Genomic DNA, 22286 nt, shown 5'->3' with positions numbered 1-22286 from the left:
TGCAAAAATGTGTATAAGTCAAAACTATAGACAAAAATTTGTTTATTAGGAGAAATTCACACTAAAATGCTGGAGAGTTTTCATGAGGATTTTTTTAAAATTAAATTGCAAACTGCTGCAGAAACCTGGAGAACTGAATTGAAGGCTAGAAAAATGAGCAACTGAGAGAACCAAAATTGACAGATCTTTCCATCTCTAGTTTGTACTGACAAAGAAAAATCATGCTATTGTAAACCTCTATAGTTTACTGTTATAGGGAGCAGAAGAAACTCTTCCATCTTTTATCTGACATGTGAAAAGAAATGTTATGGCTGAAGATGGGGAAATGTCTTGCTGGTAATTTTATTTCAGAGATTGGGAAAGACAGAAGCAGTAATACAGATTTGTTTCTTACACTTTTATCCCACCCTTGAAAGACCTGAGGATAGTGTACGTGTCACTGCACCTCTCTCCCCACTCTATCCTCACAACACTCCTGTGAGGTAATTCAGGCTGAAAGATAGTGACAGGCCCAAGGCTACCTACCCAGTGAACTTCATGGCTGAGCAGCATTTCTTTATTTATAATATTTATAATATTTCTTAAACAGCCAGTGTGGTGTAGTGGTTAAAGTGTTGGACTACGACCTGGGAGACCAGGGTTCAAATCCCCACACAGCCATGAAGCTCACTGGGTGACCTTGGGCCAGTCACTGCCTCTCAGCCTCAGAGGAAGGCAATGGTAAAACCACCTCTGAATACCGCTTACTATGGCCCTGTTCACACGTTGGTCAACAAGTGTAGAGTCCGTGTACCTGGCTACACAAGTAGTTGGGCTGTACACTCGTAGTTATTCACATGTAACATTCAACGAGTGCACAGTCTATGTACACAAGTAGCTGGGCTGTACACTCATACAGTTATTCACATGTAATGTTCAACGAGTGTACAGTCTCCGTTATACACACATTTGCTGCCAGGGAAAGAAAATGGCTTCAATGACATTTATTAAATGCGCCATTGAAGCAATTCCCTTTTACTGGCAACAAGGCAAGGCATGCTGGGTCTGTTATACTTCCTGAAACTGTTTCCCGTCAAGAGGTACATTCAATAGAAAGAGTTTTGGCAGAAATGGAGAGGGCATTTTAATGTATTAGAGCAGCCCTAAATTTGAAGTGGTTTTTTAATAGTAGTAATAAAGACACAGAGAGGCAGTGTGGCCTAGTGGTTAAGGTGCTGGACTAGGACCTGGGAGACCAGGGTTGGAATCCCCACACAGCCATGAAGCTCCCTGGGTGACCTTGGGCCAGTCACTGCCTCTCAGCCTCAGAGAGAGGCAATAGTAAACCCCCTCTGAATACTGCTTACCATGAACACCCTATTCGTAGGGTCACCCATAATTCCGGATCGCCTTGAAGGCAGAACATTTACATTTTTTAAACAACCTTCACTGAGAGTATTCCAAGGCAGTTTACAAAGTTGCTATTAAAACTATTGTTGCACACACTATTTTATTTGAATCTGGCTGCCCGTTATCTTAAAAGCGATACCTTATCCACCGTACAACACTGCTTAACTCCAAGGCAGGGAGCTTCCTTCTATCTGGAGCCACTGATCCAGAGAGAAAAATCAATTCGGGGGGGGGGGGCACACCCAAGTAAACTGCATCTTAATTTAGGTTTTTTTTAAAAAGAAATAATAAAATGTTCAACTCATTCCCTTTTTTGTGTGATATCAGAGACTGCTTTTCTGCACCAACCCTTGCTATATCTGCAGGCACTGAGCATCAAAGCCTCTGCTGCAGTGACTCTGATAGTCTTCAATGTGCCACATGACGCTTGGTGTGGGAGAGAGGCCCTGTTAAGTGAGGTGCCTTATGAAAATGCTAGGGAAGAAAATAGCTACTGAATGTGTTTCAATACAGTTGGAAGCACAGTAAATTTCCTTTGGGATATCACATATGTGTATCATGTAAATGCAATATGACGTTCTCTTAGATTCCATTTTGAGAATTTGAAATCTGGCTTTCCCCCACCCTCCCTGCCCAGTGAGGCAGCAGCAGCAGCCCCATGGAGCCTTTTCCTGCCCAGCTCTGGCCTACAGGATTCTGGTGTATTGGCGTTGCTCTAGTTGACCCCCTCCCAACAAGCGAAGTGGGTCCATGGGGACCTTCCAGTGCTCCCCACCTGACTAGCTGGCCTACTTGCATCTTCCGTCAGTCCCACTACCCACCCAGGTGAGGCAGTGGCTCCATACTGGCCTGTTTGGTTATTTCCCCTCTGCTCCAACCCATCTACCTCACTGCCCCTTCTCCCAGGGCCTCCACCAAGGCCTTACAATAAAGCAGTTGCAGCTTTGTCTTCCGCCAACCTAAAAAATAAGATTTTTTTCAGTATATTTCAAAATTGCCCTCCATCATAAATAACTTCAAGGCGGTTTATACATACTACTAAAACAATAAAACACACATAAAAAACAGTATAACAAATTAAGACCAGTACTTACATCCATACCAAGCCTACAGCAGAAAGCAGCTCCCCTTTTCAAATATGCAACACTGATTACCTGGCCGCACGTGCCTTTGAAGACATATAACTGTTGAGATATGCCCAAAGCATTATTTGGAAGCACAGCCCCAAAGGTTTTTCTAATAAATAAAATATCATTTCATGGAAATAGCCTTGCTGGATGTGACTTGTTTTGCACATGTTAATCCCCCTGCCCCGGTATCAAACCATAAGATTGCAAACCAAGCACCTTTTTCATATCACTGCATATGCCTTGAAGGAACAGAATGCTTTTACCACCCTTTCAGAGACCTCAAACAAAACAAAGCAGATTAACTGTCAACTCCAGAATCATTATTTATTTTTATTTATTTAAAGTATTTATAACCCGCTCTATTTCCGAAAACTCAGAGCGGCGAACAAAGAACAATCATATACAAAGGTTAAAATGAGCAATAAAAAACAATATTAAAATAAACATAATCATAGCGGGACCTGTCAAGAATTAAAAGACATCCTGAACATCATTTAAGTTAAATGCTTGACGAAATAGGAACGTCTTGACCTGGCGACGGAATACAACAAGAGAAGGAAATAGCCGCACTTCTAACGGTAAAGAGTTCCACAGCCTGGGGGCAATAACAGAAAAGGCCCTAGATTTAGTTCCCATCAGATGAGCTTGGGAAGTTGGGGGGGATCTTAAGAGGAGGATCAACAGAGGACCTCAAGTGTCGGGAGGGTTCATAAAAGGACATACGACCAGACAAATAGAGAGGGCCCAAGCCGTGTAAGGCTTTAAAGGTTAAGACCAGCACTTTGAATTGGGCTCGGAAGCAGATCGGCAGCCAGTGTAGTTGTTGTAGAAGAGGAGTTGTATGGGCTCGTAGGCCAGCTCCTGTTAACATTCTGGCTGCCGCTCTCTGAACCAATTTAAGCTTCCGAGCTGTTTTCAAAGGCAGCCCCACGTAGAGCGCATTGCAGTAGTCTAACCGGGATGTAACTAAGGCATGTGTTACCTTTGTCAAGTCGGATGTCTCCAGAAACGGGCGCAGTTGGTGGACCTCCAGGTTCAAGGCCGAATCCAGAAGCACCCCCAAACTGCGAACCTGAGTCTTCAGGGGGAGTGCAACCCCATCCAACATTGGTAAATTCCCTATGTCCGGATCAGTCCTGCGACTAACGAGGAGCACTTCTGTTTTGTCTGGATTTAATTTCAGCTTATTCACCTTCATCCAGCCCATCACTGCAGTCAGGCATTGGTTTAGGGGCTGGACGGCTTCCCTAGCATCCGGAGGGAAGGAAAAGTAAAGCTGGGTATCATCAGCATATTGATGGTAACGAATTCCAAACCTCCGGATGACCTCGCCCAGCGGCTTCATATAGATATTAAATAACATCGGGGACAACACCGAACCCTGAGGGACCCCACATGTTAGGGGCCAGGGGTCCAAGCAGAAATCACCGAGTGCAACCATCTGAGTCCTACCCTCCAGGAAGGAGCAGAGCCACTGCAAAACAGTACCTTGCAATCCCATCCCAGAGAGACGGTCCCTGAGATCATAACCCTAAACCATAACCCTAAATCAACAAATTGAAAAAAGCAAAGAGGCACTATTTCTTAGTTACCAAGTGCTATAATAGTCAGATGGAATGGAAAAGATTTCCGGGAGATCCACATGAGGGGATTCCAGGCAGGGGCAGGAGAGCCTTGCAGAACTTAACTGCCATCAGTCATTCTGTCAGGCTACAGGAAAGGGAGAGAGATGGAACTCACAGCCTCCTCATCTGCTCTGCTGAAACATCAGCAACTTTTGGCTCCTTGAAATCTTTCCATTCCAGTTGGTTATCGCAAGAACTCTATAACTAAGAAATAGTGCCTCTTTGCTTTTTTCTTCTTCCCTCCCAAACCCCTTTCCTTTTGTGTTGTGTCTTTTAGATTGTAAGTCTGAGAGCAGGAACTGTCTTATCACTGACATGTGTAAGCTTCTCTGGGAACCTTTTTTTGCTGAAGAGCAGGATAATAATAAAAACAGATGAAAATAAAAGTTCGTGGTGCTTATTAAATGGCGAACCTTTGTTTCATCCCTGGTCAATATCCTGAAGCAAATAGTATTAAAAAACTTGTACAGTACATACCTACTTAGAAATAAGGACCCCTGAGTTGAAGTGGACTTGCTAACCTGGGAGCATGTAGAATTCTGGACTAAGGCTTGTACCCACTTACCTGGGAATAAACTCCATTGAGCAAAATGAAACTTACTTCTGAATAGACATACGCAGGACTGCAGTAATTGTTACGTTTAGTAGTGTTAGTATTGGAGTCAGAAATTAAAATGCCCACTAAAAGTATGAAGACTGACAAAAAAGAAAGCACCAAACTGCATAGACAGAGTAATATAAAAAGACATTATGAAAGATACTGCAGCCTTTGCAAGGGAGCTGCTTGTTATTTTACTAGACTAACAGCACATTCCTACACAGAAGTAAGGCCTGTAGTGTTCAGTGGGGTTTACTCTCAGGAAAGGATTGCAACCTTAGACTTCTTACAATATATACAATTGTCTTAATTATTATTTAGCCTGTGAGGGTTCAGATATGTGTTATATGCAAAAGTATCTAACAAAATCCAGCCATCTGTTTAATTCCTATAGAACAGGATGAGAAACCTATGGCCCTCCAGATATTGCTGGTCTCCAACTCCCATCAACTCCAACTCCCTTACCATTGGCTATGCTGGCTTGGGTTGATGGAGTTTGAGTCTAGCAATATCTGGAAGACCCATTTGATTCTCCACTCCTACTATAAAAGCAACTTTGAAAGAGGGGATTTGGAATGATTTGTATAATTAGAAAATAATATGCAAATTAGGCCACCCAGGTTTGAGGGACTAGAATATGGCATCTTTAAGTATGTGTGCATTAAATTCTCATAACAATGTATCTTACATACAATACATAACAAAAACATATATCCGTGCCCTGAAACAACTCCCCCAAAGAATTCTGGGGACTGTGGTTTTCCCCCCCACAGAACCACAACCTCCCAGCTCCCTTAGCAAACCACAGTACCCATGATTCTTTGGGGGAAGTTATGTGCTTTAAATGTGCTTGTTTCAAACAGTGGTTTGAAATCAGGCTAGTGCTGATGATTAGTGTAGATACATAATCCTGTCCTGCAGTTAAAGTAAACCATGAGATGAAGGGGGGAATCAAATAGTGGGGAAAGAATGCATGACCCTGCAGCATGCTTCCAATCTTCTAATCTTGTTTAGGAAAATATTAAGCTTGCTTGGAACCTTTGTGATGAAAATAAGTTCATTTATAGTCTGGTGCCAGTGACTGAAACAACAGTTAGCTTCAAGTTAGCTTCTGTCCAGTTACCTTCAAGGAAAATATTAACTGGCATAGCCTAGCATTTTCTAGGAATGGGATCCGTTGGCTGATGCCGCTTTAAAAGCATTCCATCAATCTAACAGGCTGGCATCGATCTGAGTTCATTCTGTGTCTGCTAGTTGCTGCTTTTGCCGATCGTTCTTGTTTTTTTGCTTAGAAAAAATATATATTAATACCGATTTTTAAAGAAGGAAATATAAATAAATTATTCTTACAATCGATGTTTTAGAGGTGGACTTTTTCTAAGGTCCGTTTTCAAAAATGGCCATGGAAATTCGCTACATTAAAATCCAGTCCCCAGTGATTGAGAAAAAGTGAATTAATGAAAGATTTGGTACCAAATCCAAATTGCATTGAATTCTAGTACATCCCTAGCATTTTCCCCTCTCTGCCTTCCAAGATCCTCACCTCTATGACTTCTGAAGTTCTTCTCTATGTACTATGAAACCTTTAAAAAAATTGTTTGCTCAATAGACATATAAACAAGAGGCTTTTATAGACCTTAGTCATGAAAGTTTCAAAGACTGAGTGGGGGAAAAGCAAGATAATGACTCATTTCAGATTGCATAACAGATTTATGTATACATGAGTCAAGAGTTAACAGCAAGGAAAGCTGTGCTATTTACCAAACGTTGTGAATCCTCCTCTTTTCTAGTATCTAGTGAATGGTATATAAACTGATAGATAAAAATGCAGCTGTGCCAGGAAATGAGATAAGAGACACAGAAGCTAATGAACTAGAGCCCCATTGATCAGCAGTGGTGACAGTACAGGAGTGACTATAACAAAACTATGGGTGAGCAAAACACTGCCAAGGGAGAGGGGTAGCTTTAACTCTACCCCTCCCTTAAGACTCACTTTTTCAGGTGAGTAGAGAGGCCTTCCTGATTCACCCTCTCTTGTGGCTTCACAGCTCCAGGTGGGGGTTACTGGTTGGTCTCAGAGGTGCTCCTTATCCTGCCACCAAGTCCCATAGCCCCGAAGAAAGATGGATTCCATTAGCTCTGGAAAGTTCTCCCTTTGAATGCAAAATTTGTGGACGGTGAATGACCAAACCCAGACCACCAGTCATCATGATACAGATGTCCCCACTTACTTTTGGTCAGCCCTGTTAAGACACCGAGGGTCCCCATCACCCACCCACCCCCAACCTGTCTTTGAAGGATATCAGATCAACAAATAATGGTGCCCAGCCAAAATTGCTGTATAATTTCAAAATCCATGCAAGGTTGCAAAATAAGGGCTTTGTCTTTAAGTAAATTCAGATTGTTGCCACCTATTACTAGAATGTGGGGAGGATGCTGCACCTACCCAGAATGAAACAGTGTGGGCAACAAATGCTTCCACAACATACCCCTTATGTCCAACCGGTGGACAGAATCATACTGTGCAAGCCCCAATGGGGTTCCATGACTTGATCTTGACACCTTGTGGCTAGCATAGAACACTATGCTGTGGCCGCAAATTAACCACCTCAGGTGTTCCTGCACCCTCCAGCTGCCTGTGAAAAATTGTATCAAACAACCGTAAATATCAAAAGAATGAACAGGTTCACTAGTGGGGAAATGTAAGAATGGAAGGAACTGGACTTCACCACCCCAAAGATGGAATCCTAGGGGAGTTGAGTCCAACATAAGCAGCAGCAGAGATGGCTCCTTTTCTAAAATAATCTATACCAAACAATGAAGGCTCAGCCCCCACGGCACTCAGTGCTCTTCTAGCCACTCGTCACCTCTTAAGGCGCCTTGGTGACAAAAATCCTCCCCATCTTGGCCCAAAAAATGCCTGCAGTGCCTGCATGTGGCAGGTCTCCTCTACAGCAGACAAAGCAAGAACTATCAGAAATCTCTTCCCTTTTTGTTAAATTTTAGATCAGCACAGCCAAGTATGCACACAATCATCTGCCAATCTAACAGTGCTAAAATCTAGAGTCCTACATGACACATTCCTTGTGGATGCCATTAGCTTTTCAATCCCAGCAGCTGATAAGAGACAATAGGTTATGTTGGCTACTCCTGGGCCCAACTCCAAGCATTCTGTCTATCCTAAAACCACCAGTACTATTGAAGACCCCACCAAACCTTGGTCAAAAGTCTCAAACCCACCTAGTATTAACCTTATTAACAAACCTCTGTGCCTAAGCAATATGCAGTACTCCAGGAGGTGATACACTGGAATTGGTCATACCGCCTGATTCAAAATTTCTTGGCAACACCGTTATCAAGTGCTGGAACATGGCAGGCCAAACGTGTAGACAGCATCCCACAAATACCCTAACCAATCATATGACCCTGGGGATTTTAGATGACAAGGAGTTAATAACTCTACCTGTGGCTTGGTTATCACACCAAAAGTGCACCACAGAGTTGGTAAAAAGACTTGCCCATAATCAGACATCCCCAACAATGGGAAAAAATAACAAGGTCAAATCCCTAGTTATACTTGCCCAATGCCACTCCTAGGCCACATAGCACAAACACCATCTATTCCAGAAGACGATTCCAAAGCCCATAAGATCCTGCAGCATTGGAATGCACCTAGATCTCAGCCTCAAGCATCAGACATTATCAGCAAAAGGAAACCCTATTGTACTGGTCCAGGAAAGTAGACCACACCTGGAGGTTATGTCTCATTTCCATGGTAACCCTAATTCTATGGTAGGGCTGTTTCTAACCCTAAATTACATCACACAATCAATGATGAAAGGCTCTACCCAGGTTAATTACTCAAATGTCCAATGCAGACCTAGAATCTCTTAAGTGTTAACTGACAGGCATCAAGTTCCTGGTACAAATTGCCTAGAGTCAAAGCCCCAGCAAAGCAATCAGAGTTGAATCCTCTGTCCTGTAGCTGTACAAGAAGTGCTGACAACTGGGTGGGCAATCAGGTGATCACTACCAGTATGCTCACCCAAAATAGGCAGGACCAGGGTCGTAAATTGAAGCTATAATTCAGGCTCCTTTTGATCCTATGTGGAATTACTAACGGCTGCCCTCATGCAGTAGGCTGTGTCATAATAACCCAGCCATGCAGGGTCCATATACGGTATATGCCCTATTAAGATATTTAACCAGTACTGCACCCTTTTATATCAACGCCACTCAAGTATAGGTAAGGAAATTAGCAAGCCATTTTGCCCAAGTACATTCCACTTTCTTTTTATTGATATTTTTGTGATCCTTATCCTCCCCTTGGTTTTCCCCCCTGCTGTTCTGGTTCATGAAACAGCAAGGGAAAAACATGAATATTCTTGCCTTTCCAATTTTTTTCCTTAGTTGGGGCAGAAGATGACAATCTCACAGAGTAGAAGTCTCTCCAAAGGGCATAGCCTCTTTACTAACTAACATAAAGATCCTTAACCACAGCTTTTGATTCATTAGTCTTGAGAACTGGGAGAAACTTGAGGGGCAACAGGCTGGGAATCCTCTGTCTCCTTAGGGGGAACAGGCTGTTCCTCGGGTACTCTCCAAGCCTGTGCACACAGTACATCATGTTGTACCAGTGACTGAACCTTTTCCATTCATGGGTTGAATGCATCCCATCCAGGCTAACCCCATATTTACATGGGAGTGCCAATTACTTTATTACTAGAGGTTAGAATCTGTGACTGATTTCATCAGAGCATTCTGGGCTTCCAGCATGGTATCAGGGACTGGTGCTGCAGGAGCTAATGAAGGAATGGTAGGCAAAGCCAGAGCTGGTATCTGATGAACCCCTTTACTGGAAGATGCTTCCAACGCAACAAGCCAAACTGAAATAGCAAGGCTTCCCTTTCTCAGTGCCTACTTCTTACCCCATGCCCTTACCAACCACAGCCTTACATTTCCCTTTCTTTATAGGCAACTGTAGGGCCATACATTTTTCTAATTCATGAAAGCAAGCCAGAACTATTGTGATATCTGACCCCTTGTTGTCAAAGATTAAGACATTGTTAGTTAGGCAGGAGGGCGCTTGGCAGGAGGCCTAGCAGCCGTGCCTTTACTCTTCTTACCCCCAATACCCTTGTTCATACCCATGGCCAAAAATAAAACAGTAGCCAAATCTCAAAATACCACAGTATGCCCCACAGTACTCAGGATAAGGTTGTAGTACCCAGAAATGGCAGATCCCACCTCAATATGAGCAGGTGGAGCAGCCTCCAAACTCTCCAAGATCTGGGTGGTTTGCAAATCCATTGCCAGAGTCCTAACAGTCATTAATCAATATGAGCAGGACTCAAGAAAGGAAGAGTAGGAAGAAATGCCTCTGTGCATCTAATGGCATCAAGCCAAACCGCAGCTGGAATTCACCCTATGCAAACACCCCCAAACCATGAGAGGGCGATGGTGGGATCCCAGTAGTAGCACTCAGCTTAAAACAAGGCTGAACACAACCTAAGGCAGGGATACCACAACAAATGCCACCACAAGATGAATAAATGGGTGCCAATAGGCCGAATGCCACCTAGGCAAAGCTGTACATGGCCTCAACTATCAACAACAAGGCTCCAAACAGGGCTGGAAAAAATGACCTCCAAACAGGAGCCCAAGCAGTGAAAACCCCCCAAAGGCTAAACACAGCAGACCAAATGCTGCATTGAAGCCAGGCCAAACATGGACTTGCGTTAGGTACCAGGGTTGATACACTTTGAATACTGAAAACAGAAGAGGATGGTGGACGAGTGGAATGAGTTTAAATAGCCCCACATCTACCCCTTGCTGAAGTCGGCTGTGTGACGCTACACTCTCTGAAGGCTCCTCCTCCCATCTGTGGAGAGCTGTAAAAGCTGCCCACCATCCTAGCCACTTCAGGCAGGATGGCAGCGGCAATGTCAATGGAGAGAACCACATATATCATTATCGTTTTGACTGCTTCCACAGTATTTAAAAATATACAGCATGCTTGTATCAGAAATTAGGGTTAAAGATACTTGAAGACCCCGAATCATAGCAGGTAAACTTCTCCTAGGGTGGAGATAAGTGATAGGGGAAACTGTGCCTGCTAAAAAGCACAAGAGCTATGCTAGTCAAAAAAAAGGCAGGGTTCTTTGCAGAATTAATTGGGGTAAATAATAATTAATACATATCTTGTATTTATATAACATTGTAAAGTGATCAAACGGCTTCATAAACATTAAGGGAATACTTGGGGGCTGTAATTGTTTGAAAGTTATTCAGGAGTAGGTTATCTCCATGTAAATGTATGTTAGGACCAAATCCTTAGGCATTTTGTCTATAGTGAGACATCATGCATTAGTTATATCAGACAATATAACTCAGTATCATTTAAACTTTTTCCTATAAAGTTTGTTTCTTAAAGCAACTTTCACTTCCATTTCCAAATTTGTTGGAAAGTCCAGCTGTTCCCTTCTTTTCCTTGGGCCCCAAGAAATCCATCATGCTGAGACAACCAAATTGACAAAGCACTCTCTGTGCCTGGATGCCTTTCAGGCTCCAGGGGACAGAAATAGGAAGTGAGTAAGCCATTTATTGTTCCTGTTCCCCAGCACTAAGACGATTTGAATCATAAGAAATAGCATTCCTTGACTTGATGATTTAGATTTTATTTAAATAGTTGTTACCATATGTTAGGAGGCTCTATATCTTTGCGTAGGAGGGATGGAATGATCAATGCTGATCTGCATAATTTTATAGCTCTGTAAATTTAGAATTTTATGTTCTGGTATATTTCTGTTTAGTTAATAAAATGACAGACAGCGAAATCCTATGTCAGTAATGCACTAACCACTTTTGTCTCTCAGTACTACATTCTCTGTAACAATCCCTCTGTACTTGTCTCCACTGCAGAGACAAAAGTGATTGGTGCATTATTGACATAGGATTTTGCTGCAAGGCAATTCTGCACTCAGAATTAAGCCTCATTTAGTTCCTTGAAACTTACTCCTTGGAATGCATGCTTCAGAATGCAATCACCTAAGGTCTCCTCGTCTGACATGGTTTAAAGTGGTTCCCCCTTCTCATGGATACTGGCATTATTGAAGCTATTAACTCATTTGCTCTTTAGAATCATAACAATCCCACTATTGGCTTGCTCATTTAATTTTTAAAAAACTTTTATTAGTACACTTGCACTTTAGCACAAAACTGGAGAATTAAAAAAAAAGAAAGACAATAGTTGCTATGGAAACAACTGGGGGAAGGGACCATGCTGCAGGACATGCAGTAGCAATGAAGCTGGGAAAAGTAGGACCAGACAGGCAGGATGTCGCCAACTACCTTACTGATCGCTCCTCTTGCCCAGTGCAGCAACAGTGCTTTGCAAGTACACACTAGTCAGGCTGGTAATGCAATTGCATGTAAAGTAGGAAAAATCGCCACAAATTATCTTGAAAAAGATGAACGGGTGAAATGGAACACAGTGGAATGCAAAAGTATGACAAAGATATCACTTGGATTCTTCACAACAACTGTGTAAATGAGTGATGTACATTCCAGAGAAAGTTAGTGTGTGCAGGCAGACATAGGCCAGGTTCACATGGGAGCTAAACTCCATATTGAATATGAAGCTTTTCCCTTCATGATAGAGTTCCACGTGTCATCCCTACCTTCCAATTTGCTGTTTTGCATTCACACACGTTCGCGTTTATTAGTATCGCTGTTTACTTGTGGCCCCGCCCCCAAGTTTACATGTTAACTCCCTCCAGAACATCCCCATGGCTAATCTAGAAGGGGAGGGGTTTTCTGTCAATTTCACACTAAGCCTGGAGACTGGGCCAAATTACTTTTTTTCTGTTGTCAGTTTCATTTCCTCTAGACAAGGCCCTTTTTTGTGAAGAAGGAATGAAATGTTTATAGTGCACAGTGTGTATATTTCTCTGTGTCTGCGTGCACACAGCCTCTTTGTGAACGAGACCTTAGTTGCAACAGGGCTTTTGCAGGAGCTTTCCTCAGGCTGCGTCCCAGCCAGAAAGTGTTAGATGGGGGGGCCAAGTTGACCCTGCTCTCCTTCGCCTCCAGAATTTGGTTGGTTAACCAGGGCCACCCTGGCGCATCCCATGGCAAGTCCTGCTCTCTGGGCTGCATCTCTTCCCTACTCGGTTGCGGGCAGCTTTCACGCTGGCTGTGGTGAAGGCAGCCTTCACTGGCCTGCAAGACTGCTCCCCGCCCACCGCTGCCGCCTCAAAGGGGAGGGGAGGAGAGGAGGGGGCTGCTTGCTCGCCCGCCTGTGCCCCGACCACTGACCCTAAATACCCACCTGGTCTCTTTCTCACAAACTGGTGTAGAGCGAAGCGGCTCCTCCTCCCCCCGGAAGAGAGAGGTGCAGGGGAGAGTGGCAGCACAGCACCCCTTCTCTTCCTTTGCTGCCCCTCACTGCCCCCACCCAGCTTGTAAAGTAACATAGTGAGTAAATCGAGCACATACCTGGTTTAAAGGACCAAGGGAGGGAACTTGCTGGGGGGGGGATGTGGGGGAAAGGAAGGCTAGAGCATAGGAGATACAAGGGCCAAGCTGGGGCTCCTCCTCTACTAGCGCCGCCACCGCCACCCTCCCAGGGCCACTGAGGAGCATGATGAGGATGGCAGCATACATCTAAGCATAACATACAGAAATATACATCGAGAGAAGTAAAAATAGCAAGTAAACAGCGCATCGCTGGTTTAAAGGACTGACGGAGGGAGCTTGTTTGGGGGGGAAGTGGGGGAAGGAAGGCTAGAGCGACCGGAAGCTTGTTCGTCAGGGGCAGGAAACAAAATGATGTCCATAGACAGTTAGAGGGTGGAGAAAGGGAGGTTCTAAAATGGCAAACAACCCATGCAGCCAAAAACAGCAGAGAAAGTGACCACACAGCAGGTGGGCACCGAAGCGGGTGTGGATTTTCAAACTAATTTTGGATTTTTATCACATTGATTTAATTCGGATTTAAAGGCAATAGCAGCTGAATGCACTCCAATGTCATGCAAACGGTCCAGATTAAAAGGATCTGCAACAAGCACCAGATCCACATTAACCCTCCATGTGATTGAGCCCTATGGGTTAATGTACAATTCCAGACTTCCCTGCTTCTTAGAGATCAGATGAAGGTCTGATACAGTAGCTCTTCCAAGTAGTTTTGTATGAAAGAAAGAAAAGAAAGAGACCTGCACGGTAGTAGGGAGGGCTGGAAGCAATGTGCTTTATTCCACACAGAAGGTTCTGTGTAAAGTAAAAAGGCAGTTTTTCCACAGACCCTCATTCCAGCACAGAGGTGGAGGGGGGGAATTATGCCTTTTGCTCTGAAATACCAGGCAAGAGGGCTTTATCTCTGATCTGAAGACTGTGGCAGTTACTGCTGATACTGGAGTTAAAAGATCCTTGGCTGCTCTTTAGAGTAGATATTGTGTCATGCCTAGCTCTGGAGTCCTCAGAGGAAGAACCTGATGCCCCACAGATTGAAGACCAAGGGGACCAGGCAGAGACTCCTGACTCTTGAAAAGACCTCTGCTCTCAAATCTCACAATAACGCTGGCTCTGCATATTGTTGCTCTTCGCCCTGGACATAAGAATATAACAAAAGCCTGCTGGATCAAGCCAATGCCCCATTTAGCCCAGCATCCTGTTCTCACAAGGGCCATCCACATGCCCATGAGAAGCCCACAAACATGACCTGAGTGCAAAAGCGCTCTCCCCTCTTGCAGTTTCCAGCAACTAATTTTCAGAAGCATATTGCCTCCACCCATGGGATCAAACCATAGCCATCATGGTAGCAGCCACTGATAGCCTTATTATCCTCCACGAATTTGTCTCATCCTCTTTTAAAGCCATCCAAGTTGGTGGACATCACTGCCTCCTATAGGAATGAATTCCATAGTTTAACTACGCGCTGTGTGAAGATGTACTTCCTTTTGTCTGTCCTGAATCTTCCAACAATTAGCTTTATTGGATGTCCATGAATTTTCGTGTTATGAGAGAGGAAGAAAAACTTTTCTCTATTCACTTTCTCCGTGCCATGCATAATTTTACACACTTGTATCATTGCACCTCTTACTTGCCTTTTCTCTAAAATAAAAAGCCCCAAATGCTGCAACCTTTCCTCATAGGAGAGTGATATTTTGGTTGCCCTTTTCTGCATCTTTTTCAGCTCTACAATATCCTTTTTAAGGTGAGGTGACCAGAACTGTACAGTATTCCAAACGCAGCTGCACCATAATTTTCTATAACAGCATTACGATATTGGCAGTTTTATTTTCAATGCCTTTCCAAATGATCCCTAGCATGGAGTTTGCCTTTTTTGCAGCTGCTGCACGCTGGGACAACTGGGAACATTTGGCATCCACATTCTCAAGGGCTGGGGGTTTCAGGTTCCACCTCTTCCTCTGACAGCACTGAGGGTCTTACCTCCCTCAAGAGGATCCTCAATGCTTTGTTTAGGTTATGGTCTAGGAGGCCAAATATATGTGGCGTCCCCTTTGAGCCTTTCAGTTGCTGGAAACACAGGCCTCTGATTCTTTGAACCCTAACCTAATCTCCCCACCTTGCTGTGCTGTATGTTTCCAGATTCTAACTGGTATTGACCTTGAATTGTTGCCCAACCTTCCCTCTGGATTAGATTTTGGGCCTGGACTGATTCCCTCTGTTCAGCTTTAGGTTGCTTTGGACACTGCTGCACTATCATCGCAGCTCTCATTCATGAGTATTTTGAGTAGGAGGCTTATACCTTCCTACACTGGGACCCTATGCAGAGGGCACCCACTGGAGCATGATACTTCGGCTGCTGGAACCATCACAGCCAACTTCTGAGTAAAAAGATGTGGACAAGCAGGGCAATGCAAAATGAAACGGAAGTAGCTGGGGGGACAGGGAGATTGAATGAATAACTAAGTTGGGATCATGAAAATTACACCATGACTGTTTGGCAGTTGGGGAATCCCAGGAACACTGTGGAAGATAAAAATATGGGAGAGGAGGGATTCCCCTTTTTTTAAAGCCAGAGTGCTGCCAAATTTGAGTAATGTGGAAAATCTCAACGTAAAAATATATTTTAGATGCATAGCAGTACATAACAATGACAGAGAGAAACTATAGCACATGTGCTGTGGTTTAAGAAGGGATAATATCTAATCCATCACATGCAGCCCCTGAATAGATTCAGAATAAGAAGTAACAAATGTAAGCCCTGGCCTTCTGCTCAGTGCAGAAGGGGCAGGGGATATATATGGAGGGAGCAACGGCTGAAACCATGGGATTTACAGCAGCCCAGTTGTGGAAACTAAGTATCTATTTCACATGTGCTAAATTCCTTCATATAAAACAGTCCTGTGGCCATAGTTTTGTGGAGAAAGTCAACTTGAGTTGATGGAAACATGTAGTTTCCTGGTGGCTTATACATGAATATATGCATTAAAAAATGAGGTAAGAAACTCTACTTCCTCCATGTAGCAGTTGAAGCAGCGACAGGACCTCTGTGTGTGTGTGTGTGGGGGGGGAATGTTAACCCTTAGAAGCAGGCTAGTGATGCTGATACTTGCTGGCTAGCTGAAAGGTAAAAAGGGATGGAGAAAAGACCAGTTATTATTTAAAACACCTGTCCACCCAGGTCATAGTAACCTTCCTTGCCTAGCTGAGAAACAGCTGCAGTGAAGACAATGAGGAAGCTCTGGGCAGTTGTGACCCATACCATTTTATAGCTCCATTGAACTATAAAACATCCACCGCACAGGGTATGGTGGGCTGACCCTAGAAGGGGTTGCTTATTGTGGATTATCATGAGGGCAAGAATGCTGCTTCTCTTGTTGGCCTTTTGTTTTTAAAGCTAGGCTGTGATGTAACAATGTGGAATTGTATAGGATATGTATTATCTACTAGTGGGGGCAAGTAGCAGAGTGAGAATGGAAGTTGTTTCATGCTCCATGTGAGAGTCTGCTGTCATGGATTTTGCCCCCCTGGGTGAAAGCCAGGAGTAGTTGTTGTATGCCAGGTTAGAGGATTTCACCCCATCTTCCAGGTTCTAGTTATCACAGGCTTGATTGATTTTTTTTTGTCTTTTGCTGTAAAGTTAATTAGTGTTCTTGACATACACAGTATGGCTGACTTCATTTTGTGATTTTGCTGTTTTATATTGTTTTGATTTATTTATTTTATTTATTGTTCCTCTAGTCTATATTTCTTTTGAACCAGGGGAAGTTGTTTTTATTTGTTAATTCTTAGTTATTGTGAGTTGCTCTGAACTCTGAATGGCATAAGACATTAAATCTAAAGATGAGCATGATAAAAATGAAATGAGAATCTTAAGAGTTCTCACTGTATATTGCTAATTTTAGATAAGAAAAAAATTAATTGATTTAGATTAACAATAAGTCAAATTAGCCATGCTAATATTTTTGTATTAATGGTTGAGATGAGCCAAGGAGATTATTGTTATGATACAGAAACTCTGATAACAGATTAAACATTTTTTAATACTGCAAATATATTTTGGGTCTTTTCTATTCTCTTTTCAGTCTCTCTGTACAATGCCATATGTCAAAATGCATCATCTCTCTTCAGTGCTCATGCAACTAAGTGATCCTAGGTGCAGGTGTTCTAGGAGGAGCCCTCTGATTGGTTGATAAAAGTAATTTTCTTGCTTTTTTTCTAAAGACTTTGAAACCTAGGACAAGAGTAGGATTTTGGCCCTGCTTTGTGCCTGCAGCAGAGATTGGCCATGTTTCAGAATTTCTAATGTCTTATACTGTTTTAGCTTCCAAACAGTTTGCAGAAGAGGTCTTAAAAGCCCACAATGACTACAGGAAGAAGCATGGTGTTCCCTCGCTAAAACTCTGCAAAAAGTTAAACAGAGAAGCACAGCAGTGAGTACAACTACTTCTTTACTTGTTAATTTGCTGGTATTATAACACTATGGGTACAGCTGGTATAGCACAGTGGAGAGGAGAGCCTGGCTGGGAGTCCAGAGTCTGTGAGTTCAAATCCCCGCTTGTGTCTCCTGGGTGTAAAGGGCCAGCTAAAGATCACCCCCACATAGGGTTGCCAGGGTCAGGGCCTGAGACTGATCCTGTATCTTTGGGAGAAGAGAAAGTCAGCCAAGTGCAGGTGTTCTTGCAATACTGTAATGGGAAAAACCACAAGGTGGAATTCTCCCTTCCCCCTGCACAACTTTTAAAGATACAGAAGACCTCTTGGAGGCCGGGCCTGGCAATCTTGTGGTGTTCCCCATTAGTGTTGCAAGAACACCTGCACTTGGCTGACTTTCTCTTCTCCCAAAGATACAGGATCAGACTCGGGCCCTGAGCCTGGCAACCCTACACCCACAGTGAGTGGCTCAGGGGTTACGTGCAGCCATGGGCAAGCTGCATAGTTCCAAGGAGCCCAGTTGCCCCCCAGCTGGCAGTTGTGCACAAGGAAGGGGCTGGCTTGTGCAGCTGTGGCAAGCTGAGCAGGCCCTAGCCAGCTGGGGAGGACTAGCCTTAGAGGGAGGCAATGGTAAACTGAATACTGCTTACTATGAAAACCCTACTCATAGGGTAGCCATAAGTTGAAATTGACTTGAAGGCATAACACTATGGAGCCTCTGTCTATTTGATATTTTAATCCTTGTGGATTTATTTCTTCAACAACAAATGACATTTTTCTTAAGGTAACGCTTCAGTGCCAGGATCTCCATGACAAGGGTTAATTGCCTTCTACAGTGGTGCTATCTTTTGGAAGACCAATGGTGGCACACAGCAATCTCTCTGGTAATTCCTATTAGCATTGATTAAAAGGAAGTAGAAAATCACTTTTAGGATGACATAAATAGTCGACACTTTCTTAGATTAGAATATCACAGCTAAAATCCATGAGCAGCAGAATCACATGGTGCAAAATCTTCTTGAACTACTTCATACTGTAGGTAGGACTCATATGACTGAATGCTTCCTTGTACAAAAAGAGCATAAAAATACACATGAGACCCTCTAGCATGCCTGAGAGAAGGGGTCTTGCCTAGCGTTCTCCCTCACATGCTAATTTTCTGGATGTATTAAAGTTGTGTCATCTTTCAAACAATTTGATGTTCATCCAGTCCCTGAAAACTAAACTGTTGGTATCATCTTCATATTGAGGAAAATATATGAACTGGCTGGTTTTGGCATAGGTGGTGGTAATCACAGAAGGGTATGTAGCACACCTTGGGTTGTGCTCTGAATTTGGCCTTGTTTAAGTTTGTTTAGGGGGTTTCTTTAACCATAGGAAATTAAAACTATGCCAGACTATGGTTGGTCAAGGGAACTATGTGTTTATATTATGAAAGGAGAGTGTTAAGGGAGCTCTTAAACCTCACTATAGGAGTTGACTATGTTTGCTTTCCTTGTTGCAGAGAAAAGCACCTAACTAATTAACTAACTAATAATGCTACTGTGGAGAGCATTAGCAATCTTTTGAGGAGTTTAGAAAGGGTGTATTGTAGCTTTATCCCTCTTATGTTTCTCACCTTGAGTGGTTTTCATTGGAAAGGCTATTCAAAAGTTTAATGAATTAATCAAAGTTAATAGAAGATAATGGAGTATACCACTGTTGATGAAACTTAACCTTTAAGGCATGATAGCACCATAAGAAAAACTGGGGAATGTTCAAGGAACCTGTCCCTTCGCAGCTGACTTATGTCATATGAAATAATGGTGGGATGATGGCATTGTTTTAGGTGGCTGTAACGGAAGGGGAGGTAATGAACCTTTTTACTCCTTTCCTTCCACAACTACCTCTTAAGGTAGGCAGTTGTGTTCAAAGCTATATAGGCTACCACCACATCCCCTTTTAGCGTCACTCTAGGCCACATGGGAGTGCTTTCCGGGGTCTAAGACAAATTCATGCAGGAGAAGCCAAGATAGCATCTAGATCACTTATCCCTCACCTGGGATCAACGTGGCTTGCTTTTCTCTGACCAATCCCACTCAGTTTACAAAGGGTAAAGAGACCCTCCAACCTACATGTCTCTCTCCAGAGACCAGGGTCTGTCAAGTCCCACTTAATCACATGTGTAGCATGAACTGAGTGGCCAGATGTATGTGTTAAAGTTCCCTGACAGTTTGGCACAGATGCACCCCTAGCCTCAATAGCCAAAATTTATAAGATATATGAAAAATAAAATAGAAAGGAAGAGGACAAAGGAAAGAAGCAGAGCGTTGCTTTGAGAAAATTATAAAATAACCTTTTAGTTTAAGCCTATCTATTCTTGTTACTTGCAAATAGCTTCTGGTCTCCTCATGTGTAAATTGGGATGGGATCCACTTGATGATGCCGGCTTGGATGGCATTCCACTGAACTAACTGGTGGTTAAGGTTCGTTTTTATTGTTTTGCAGTTATCCTTTGCTTTTACTGATTCTTTCTCCCGAAAATAACATTGTTATCATTTCTAACACTGTTTTCCTTTCAGAAAGGAAAGTGGATTTCTCTGCTCTGTGCCCACCTAATTAATCCACCCTTTGCCTTCTTTCTCCTCCTACTTCTGAACTATTTTGGATCTCTCTCACCTCCCCCAGCCATGGGAGAAAGCCAGAGATTGCCTGGTCAGTTTCATGTTAGCACAGCAACATAGCACATGGAATAAAATAATATTATATTCAATGCGACTGTAGCCCTATAATATGGAAGATACAGAAAGGACGTTGCTCAAGTCTTCGCTCCATTGCTGGAAGATGAGACAAAGGAGGAACAGGTGCTTGTCAACCCCTCCACTCCGTTTCCAAGGCCAAAGAAAGGGAAATCTAGGAGAACTAAGAGGAGAAAGTAGGACCAAGGCTCTATTTTAAGACTTCCACCATGGTGGGAGTAGATCCGGGGCACTACACTGCTCTGATACTGAACTTTGTGCCCTTCCCATTAATTCTTTTCTCTGTTTACATAAATTGTATGTACATAGTCTTCATTTACAACAGCCTTTGTCAACCTGGTGCCTTCCAGATGTTTTGGACTACAACTCCCATCAGTCATGCTGGCTGGGGCAGATGGGAGTTATAGTCCAAAACATCTGGAGGGCACCAGATTGGCAGTGGCTGATCTGTAATCCGTCCACTTCTGCCAAAGTATTTTGCTTTGAGGTGATCCATTTACTGTTATGTAATTAACTTTTTTAAAACAAATTTCAGGTATTCAGAAGCACTTGCAAGCACAAGAATCCTCAAACACAGTCCTGAATCTAGTAGTGGAAAATGTGGGGAAAATCTAGCATGGGCTTCTTATGATCAGTCAGGTAAGAGAAGCATATAGGACATACGTATAACTCTGCAGTGTTCAAACATTTTTCTTGCAAAATTATGAGGATTACAATGTCCGACTTGATTCAATGGGACTTCTTTCTAAGTGTGCATAGGATTAGCGAAGCAATGTTTTAAGGTTGCCGTTATTAATCTTCAGTTGTTAAGAACTGGTTGTATGTATTTATTCATTTCAAATGAAGGATGTGATATCCCAGAGCCTCCTTTAGTACTCTTGCTCAAGGCTCACTGAATTGAGGTAGTAGCATCATAGAGAGCTGATATGGCATTGTGTGGTGTGGTAGATAAAGGGCACAAACCTAGAACAGGAAGATATCCAGGTTCAAATCCTCACTCAGTCCTGAAATTTGGTAGATGAATGTGGGTAAGTCACTAGAGAGCTATATTCAAAATTTTTATGGTGTAAGGGTTAAGCAGGGTGTAACTTAATGGAAAGCAGACAAAACCTAATATATAGCCCAACACATTGTTATTTAATTGCATTAGATATTAATAAATTTATGTTATAAAATTTAAAATAAATGTGTCGAGTGCTTGTCGGTTATCTCAGTGATTTTACACCCACTGACCAACATGTTAACAACAGGGTGGTTTACTACCAAGGGATGAATTAAGAAGAATGATGCCTGCATGTTTCCCCTTACATTTTACATTTCTAATGAAACCTAGACAGCTGGTATAGCACAGTGGAGAGCCTAGCTAGGGGTCCAGAGTCTGTGAGTTCAAATCCCCGCTCGTGTCTTCTAGGTGTCAAGGGCCAGCTAAAGATCAGCCCCACAGTGAGTGGCTCAGTGGTTACGTGCCCTGCCACCTGTGCAGCCGTGGGCAAACTGCATAGTCCCAAGGAGCCCAGTTGCCCCCCAGCTGGCAGTTGCGGACAAGGACGGGGCTGGCTTGTGCAGCTGTGGCAAGCTGAGCAGGCCCTAGCCAGCTGGGGAGCACTAGCCTCAGAGGAAGGCAATTGTAAACCCCCTCTGAATACCGCTTACATTAACACCCTATTTATAGAGTCGCCATAAGTTGGGATCGACTTGAAGGCAGTCCATTTCCATTTTCAATGAAACCTAAAACTTCAGGGAAGGGTCCTAGAATAATTCTGAGGCAACAAGGTTCCCTTTGTGGCTAGAATGTTGAGTCATTATGGGGGAAAACTTTAAAAGGTCTTGTAAAATGAGCAGATTGCAAATGGGATTACCAAAATGGGGCAAATTATTTTAATACAATTTTGCAGAATCGTAGCAT

The 22286-nt window shown here is 43.1% G+C and overlaps 1 protein-coding gene across 4 annotated transcripts in view; it reads left to right on the top strand.

Moving 5' to 3' along the window:
• Nucleotides 1-22286, top strand: part of GLIPR2 (GLI pathogenesis related 2) — a 56540-nt gene that overhangs the window by 4274 nt on the left and 29980 nt on the right. For all 4 annotated transcript variants that reach the window (XR_009758504.1, XR_009758503.1, XR_009758502.1 and 1 more), the window contains exons 2-3: nucleotides 17533-17641; nucleotides 20916-21019. Coding sequence is in view for 1 of the 4 variants with exons in the window: in XM_061590673.1 (XP_061446657.1) it covers nucleotides 17533-17641; nucleotides 20916-21019 (213 nt within the window). In the remaining 3 variants the exon portion in view is untranslated. The remainder of the gene's footprint in view (nucleotides 1-17532; nucleotides 17642-20915; nucleotides 21020-22286) is intronic.

This window comes from Rhineura floridana, chromosome 11 (assembly GCF_030035675.1).
Source record: "Rhineura floridana isolate rRhiFlo1 chromosome 11, rRhiFlo1.hap2, whole genome shotgun sequence".
Classification (NCBI taxonomy): Eukaryota; Metazoa; Chordata; class Lepidosauria; order Squamata; family Rhineuridae; genus Rhineura; species Rhineura floridana.
Note: the sequence above shows the minus strand (reverse complement) of the source record. Positions and strands in the feature narration are given on the sequence as shown.